The sequence below is a fragment of the Monodelphis domestica genome, chromosome 4, assembly GCF_027887165.1.
Source record: "Monodelphis domestica isolate mMonDom1 chromosome 4, mMonDom1.pri, whole genome shotgun sequence".
Lineage (NCBI taxonomy): Eukaryota > Metazoa > Chordata > Mammalia > Didelphimorphia > Didelphidae > Monodelphis > Monodelphis domestica.
Genome location: NC_077230.1, coordinates 386,188,185 through 386,195,010, shown reverse-complemented (window position 1 = coordinate 386,195,010; position 6,826 = coordinate 386,188,185). Strand labels below are relative to the sequence as shown.

Below are 6,826 nucleotides of genomic sequence, written 5' to 3'. Positions count from 1 at the left end.
CCTCCCTCTCCCCCTCTCTATATTTTTAAACCCTTCCATGCCATCTTAAGACTCAATACTGTGTATTGATTACAAGGCAGTAGAGTGGTAAGGCCTAGGCAATGGAAGTTAAGTGACTTGCCCAGGGTCACACAGCTGGGAAATGTCTGAAGCCCCATTTGAACCCAAGACCTCCCCTCTTTAGACCTGGCTCTCAAAGCACTGAGCCACCCAGCTGCCCTCTATAAATACATCTAAAACAAACAAGAAAACACAAATCCATCAGTGACTCCAAGACTCATTCTTTTGGTCTGGTTTAGGAAACTGGGGCCAGAAAAGAAAAAAAACAACAACAAACCAGGACTGGAGATGAGTTCGATTCCCACAGGACCTGGCAGAAGGAAGGATATTCTCTTCAGTTAGCCTATTTCCTCATCTCCCAGTCTTACCCATCCTGGGCTGATGACCCGGGTTTAAATCCTGTCTCAGACATTTCCTAATTGCTTGACCCTGGGCCAGTCATTTACTCTTTCTGTGCCTCCGGAGGGTTTGACTCGATGACCCCAAATGTCCTCCTCCTTTCTAAGGAAACTCAGAATCTAGAGAAGTCCCCCATGTGGAATACAGGCCTCCAGATTCTAAATGAAGAGTTTCTACAACCGAGGAAACTGAGGCTGAGCGGCCAGAGACCGGCGAGCCTGTGGGGGCTGCTGGCATTCTCCCTCTGCCCTGTCCCCTCCCCACAAAGCACTTGAAAATGCCTTGCTAAAAATGCTTTATTTTGCAGGGAGAAAACAAGTCTCCTAGTTGGAACTAATTTTACCACCACAGAGCTGCATTAGGGTCAGGCGGGGCAGCCCACCCCGCACGAATTTTCTCAAAGAGCTTGGGTATATGACTAATTGGGATGCTCGCCCCCATCCAAGGATCTTCCTGCAAGTTCGTGGCCCCCGCCTTGGGGAGCACCGTGGTGGAGAGGCTGCCCTTGCTGTCGGGGCGGCATTGCAGAGAGGTGGAGCTAGGGTTCTGCTGGCCTTGGTCCTGGCTGGTCTTGGAGGGGCTGGTGGTGGGTGACTTTTTACTCGAGGCGCCGCCCCGAGCCTCCTCCGCTTTGGATTTGGACTTGCCGCCGGACTTGCTGCTGGACTTGCTGCCGGACTTGCTGGGCTGGGCTGAGCCCATGTCGTTCAGGGAGCGGTCCAGGTAATCTATGCCTTCGATGATGCAGTCCAAGAAGGAGGGGTTTTCAGGACGGTCCATGCAGAGCATGCAGTGAGGGCGACCCCGGCAGGCTGGTTTCAGGGCACACTCGGTGGCGGCGTCCTTGGCAGTAGTTTCAGCCTTGGAGCTGCTGCTGTGTTTCTCAGGGGGCTTCCCATGAGTCTTGTTGGATGATTTGCTCCGATCCTTCCGGCTTGGACAGACGGAACAATAGGGGTGACCAGGGCAGCTGAGGCATTTGGGTTGGATGGTGTGTTTTGGGAAGGTGTTACCCACGAAGGGAATACCAGACATGATGGTGGTTTATATGTACCGATGGTAAGAATAGTCTTTCTAGAGGAAGACTGGCCCCTCTTTGGGTGAGTGGCAGCCACTCTGGGTAGCCCCCAGTGGTTACCTGTGGGGTGGGAAGATGGCGGGCTTGAGTACTGACCAAGAACTCACCTTACCGCAGTCCCTTCCTCCCAGAATCCTCTGCCTCCCTCTCCTCGCCCCCCCCCCTTGTTCTCCGTCTCCCCAACCACCTAAAGACCAGGGGATTCCTCTACTGAGGCAGCAGGAGGAGAGGAGGGGAAGAGCCTTTTTAAACCCGTCCTCCCCGACCCCCCTGGCCCTAGATCCCTTCCCCACCCCAAAACCTCCTGGGGAGCCTCCTTCCCCATGCCCCACCCCAATCAGATCATAACAATAGCTCAATTTTTTTTTTTTAAGTAGCATTTTTAAATGCTCTCCTAAGGGCCTGTGAGAGAGCTATCACCAGCAGGAGCCTCTCTGTTTTACAGATTGGAGGAAACTGTGACCCAGGGGCAGGGACTTGGAACCCCAGTGAGAGAAGGCTCCAAGCGATTTGAGGGCAGAAATCCTGCCTTATCTATCAGGGAGCAGCAAGGTGACTGGAAGGATGGAGGGCCATGCCTAGAGACAGGGGGTCCTGAGTTCAAATGTGGCCTCTGATACTTCCTAGCTGGATGACCCTGGACAAGTTTCTTAACCCTGATTGCCTAATCCTTGTCCCTCTTCCATCTTAAAATTGATATTAAGAGGGCAGCTGGCAATAAGATCAGGAGTGAAACAAGGATGCCCATTATCACCTCTATTGTTTAACATTGTACTAGACACATTAGCAGTAGCAATTAGAGAAGAAAAATGCCTTCAGCATCAAAATAGGCAAGGAGGAGACCAAGCTATCACTCTTTGCAGATGATATGATGGTCTACTTAAAGAATCCTAGAGAATCAACCAAAAAGCTAGTGGAAATAATCAACAACTTTAGCAAAGTTGCAGGATACAAAATAAACCCACATTAAGTCATCAGCATTTCTATATATCTTTCAACACAGTCCATCAGCAAGAACTAGAAAGAGAAATCCCATTCAAAATCACCTTAGACAAAATAAAATACATAGGAATCTATCTCCTGAGACAAACACAAGAACTATATGAACACAACTACAAAACACTCTCCACACAACTAAAACTAGACTTGAACAATTGGAAAAACATTAACTGCTCATGGGTAGGACGAGCCAATATAATAAAAATGAACGTCCTACCCAAACTTATCTATCTATTTAGTGCTATACCCATTGAACTTCCAGAATTTTTTTTTTACTGAATTAGAAAAAACCATGACAAAGTTCATTTGGAAGAACAAAAGATCAAGGATATCCAGGGAAATAATGAAAAAAAAAATACAAAGGAAGGTGGCCTTACAGTCCCAGATCTCAAACTATACTGTAAAGCAGTGGTCATCAAAACAATTTGGTACTGGCTAAGAGACAGAAAGGAGGATCAGTGGAATAGACTTGGGGTAAGTGACCTCAGTAAGACAGTATATGACAAACTCAAAGAGCCCAGCTTTTGGGACAAAAATCCACTATTTGACAAAAACTGCTGGGAAAACTGGAAGACAGAGTGGGAGAGATTAGGTTTGGATTAACACCTCACACCCTACACCAAGATAAACTTAGAATGGGTGAATGACTTGAACATAAGGAAGGAAACAACTATAAGTAAACTAGGTGAACACAGAATAACATACATGTCAGACCTGTGGGAAGGGAAAGACTTTAAAACCAAGCAAGACATAGAAAGAGTCACAAAATGTAAAATAAACAATTTTGACTACATCAAATTAAAAAGTCTTTGTACAAACAAAACCAATGTAACCAAAATTAGAAGGGAAGCAACAAATTGGGAAACAATCTTCATAACAAAAACCTCTGACAAAGGTCTAATTACTCAAATTTATAAAGAGCTAAATCAATTGTACAAAAAAATCAAGCCATTCTCCAATTGATAAATGGGCAAGGGACATGAACAGGCAGTTTTCAGTCAAAGAAATCAAAACTATTAATGAGCACATGAAAAAGTGCTCTAAATCTCTGATAATCAGAAAGATGCAAATCAAAACAACTCTGAGGTATCACCTCACACCTAGCAGACTGGCTAGTAATGAATGCTGGAGGGGATGTGGAAAAGTGGGGACATTAATGCATTGCTGGTGGAGTTGTGAATTGGAGGGCAATTGGAACTATGCCCAAAGGGTGCTAAAAGACTGTCTGCCCTTTGATCTAGCCATAGCACTGCTGGGTTTGTACCCCAAAGAGATAAGGAAAAAGACATGTACAAGAATATTCATAGCTGCGCTGTTTGTGGTGGCAAAAAACTGGAAAATGAGGGGATGCCCTCCCTCCAATTGGGGAATGGCTGAACAAATTGTGGTATATGTTGGTGATGGAATACTATTTTGCTAAAAGGAATAATAAAGTGGAGGAATGCCATGTGAACTGGAAGGTCCTCCAGGAAGTGATGCAGAGTGAAAGGAGCAGAACCAGGAGAACATTGTACATAGAGACAGATACACTATGGTACAATCGAACATGAACAATCCGCAGGGATCTAGGAGAAAAAACCACTACCCTCAGGCAGAGGACAAACGGGGGAGTGGGGGGGGGGAGTAGAAACACCGATGAAAAGCAACTGCTTGACTACAGGGGTTGAGGGGATATGACTGAGGAGAGACTCTAAATGAACACCCAAATGCAAATACCAACAACATAGAAAAGAGTTCGGACTGAGGATACATGTGATACCCAGAGGAATCACACATCGATATTGGGGGGGGGGAGAAAAAGGAAATGATCTTTGTTTCTAATGAATAATGGTGAAAATGACCAAATAAAATAATGTTTAAAAAAAAAAAGAGGGAAGCTGGGTGGCTGGAAGGATGGAGAGCCAGGCCTAGAGACAGGGGGTCCTGGATTCAAATGTGGCCTCAGATACTTCCTAGCTGGATGACCCTGGACAAGTCCCTTAACCCTGATTGCCTAACCCTTATCACTCTTCCATCTTAGAATTGATATTAAGGGAGCAGCTGGGTGATTCAGTGGATGGAGAGCCATGCCTAGAGATAGGGGATACTTCCTAGCTGGGTGACCCTGGACAAGTCTCTTAACCCTGAATGCCTAACCCTTGACCCTCTTCTATCTTAGAATTGATATTAAGGGGGTAGCTGGGTGGCTGGAAGGATGGAGAGCCAGGCCTAGAGATAGGGGGTCCTGAGTTCAAATGTGGCCTCAGATAACTTCCCAGCTGGGTAACCCTGGGTAAGTCATTTCACCTCAGTTTCCTAGTCCTTACTGCTCTTCTACCTTGGAACTGATACTTAGTTTGGATTGTAAGGTGGAAGATAAGGTTGTTGTTTTTTTTAAATAAATAAATAAACAAACTCTACCTCTCAACCTGGTCACCTTCAAACATTCATAAATGTTTGATATTCCTACAAGTGTTCATCTCAGCTTCTCAGGTGAGGAAGCAGGATCAGAGGGGGAAGCAACATGCCTCGACATCCCAAGCATCCACACAGAGACAGAGGTGGGATCTGGACCCAGATAAATGCAATGTCCTCTGTCCCTTCCTAAATCTTTCCTGGTCTGAGGACATAACAGAGAAGGATGACCCATCCTACATTTTGCCTTAAAAGAGAAGAGAATCCACACCTCAATCTGGCTTGAAGGCAGCTGGGTTCCCTCATCTCCTTTTGCCACACTGCCTAGGCACTAGAGTTGCTTGCTTTCATCAAGGGACTGACTTTGTTCCCCCAACCTTGCCTAGAGATTGCCCCCAGTTGCCCTGGCTTCTCATGTACCTGGGTGCCCGATGCTTTCTGCAATATGGCGCCCCAACCACCTACCTTGAAGATTGGGGACAGCTACTCTCCTTCCTCTGGGCCCACCTTCAAGTCAGATTAATGACAATTTTTCATGCTTGCCCATTGAGAAGAGAGAAGTATCTAAGCCTTCATAGGGCTGGAGGATTTAGAGCTTGAAGGGATTTGGAGATCACCCACAGTACTAGTTCAAGCCCCCCACTCTTTAGAGACAAGAAAATGAGGCCCAGAGAACAGAAGTCAGAGGAAGAAGGAGGATTCAAATCTAGTTTCTCTAGAAATCCAAATCCAGTGTTCTTACCACCAACTTACCTATAGCTGCCTGGAGCCAGGCATTCCTTCAAAACAGCTGCCCATCCACCCCAAATCTTCTTCCCTTCCCAGCTGCCCTTGTTCTTTGGAGCTAAAAATACCAGACTCTGGCCCCCCTCTCTCTCTTTCTCTCAATCTCTCTCTCTCTTTCTCTCTCTCTCTCTCTTTCTCTCTCTCTCACTGGACCTTCTCCTACTTGGGCCCCCCTTCAAACCTTCTAAAGGAAAAATGAGGGAGAGAGAGAGTTGCCCTGTAGGCCCAGTCTCCCTTCCCACCCCCCAATCCCAGTCAAGAGCTTCCTTGATCCGTCTCACTCTGTCTTCTTGGGAGGTAGGTGTCCTTGCCCTCCTTTCTGACTCCAATAAGGAGAGCCCTTCATCTCTCCACTCCAGACCTCTTGTCCATGTCATAGAATCATAGAATCTTGGAGATGGAAGGTGGCCTCCGAGGGTCATTGGGTCCACTCCTTTACCACTGGGCAGTTCTATGGCAAGTTTAGGCTCAGAGTGGGAGAACTGGAGTTCAACCCCCCAATCTGCTGCCTTAGTGGAATTTGATTTAAGAAACTGGGCAATGTGTAGGGCACTATTTGAACTTCCCAGACTGAGGATATAAAGCCAGAAGTAAAGTATTCAAGGAACTTACATTAAATGGAGAGAATTTGTCAGATATGTTGGTAATGTGAGGAAGGAGAGAACACTAAAGAGAGAAAGGAATCAGAGAAGGCTTCATGGAAGTAGATAGCTCCTGAACTGAGTCTTGAATGGAGATAAAGATTCTAAAAAGCCAAAATGAGGGAACAATTGATGACAATGCCCAAGCCAGAGATGGAATGTTGAATTCAGGGAAAATCTAGTCATCCAGTTGGGGAAGAATATAGGGCATGTGTAAAGGAGAAATGTGGGAAATGGACCTGGGAAAGTAGAGTGAATCTATAGATCTATGGGAGACTTTATTTACCAAACAGAGAAATCTGTATTATTCAGTGTCCCCTTCTGTGTGTGTGTACCTTGCTCTTTGTCTCCATAAAAATTCTTTAGAGTTGGGTGTTTTTTGTTGTTGTTGTTTGCTCACTTTTCCTATCTAATTATAGGTAGGCTTTGTTTTCTGGGAAGTTGGGGTACCCTCTTAAACTTCAGTCCT

At 46.0% G+C, this 6,826-nt stretch overlaps 1 protein-coding gene across 5 annotated transcripts; it reads right to left on the bottom strand.

The window, feature by feature from the left end:
- Positions 1-737: 737 nt before the first annotated feature.
- On the bottom strand, positions 738-6,474 carry LOC103096251 (uncharacterized). Of its 5 annotated transcripts, none has more exons than XM_056795620.1 (3): positions 5,684-6,087; positions 4,937-5,135; positions 738-1,597 (listed from the first exon to the last, which is right to left on the bottom strand). In XM_056795620.1, exon 3 carries the CDS (start codon positions 1,492-1,494, stop codon positions 799-801), a length of 696 nt encoding a protein of 231 aa, XP_056651598.1. In that variant the 5' UTR covers positions 1,495-1,597; positions 4,937-5,135; positions 5,684-6,087; the 3' UTR covers positions 738-798. The 5 variants fall into 5 exon arrangements, with proteins under 5 accessions (XP_056651598.1, XP_007491287.1, XP_007491285.1 ...); XM_007491225.3 differs by having other exon boundaries at positions 5,998-6,073; XM_007491223.2 differs by lacking the exons at positions 4,937-5,135; positions 5,684-6,087 and adding an exon at positions 6,329-6,474.
- Between the last annotated feature and the right edge of the window lie 352 nt (positions 6,475-6,826).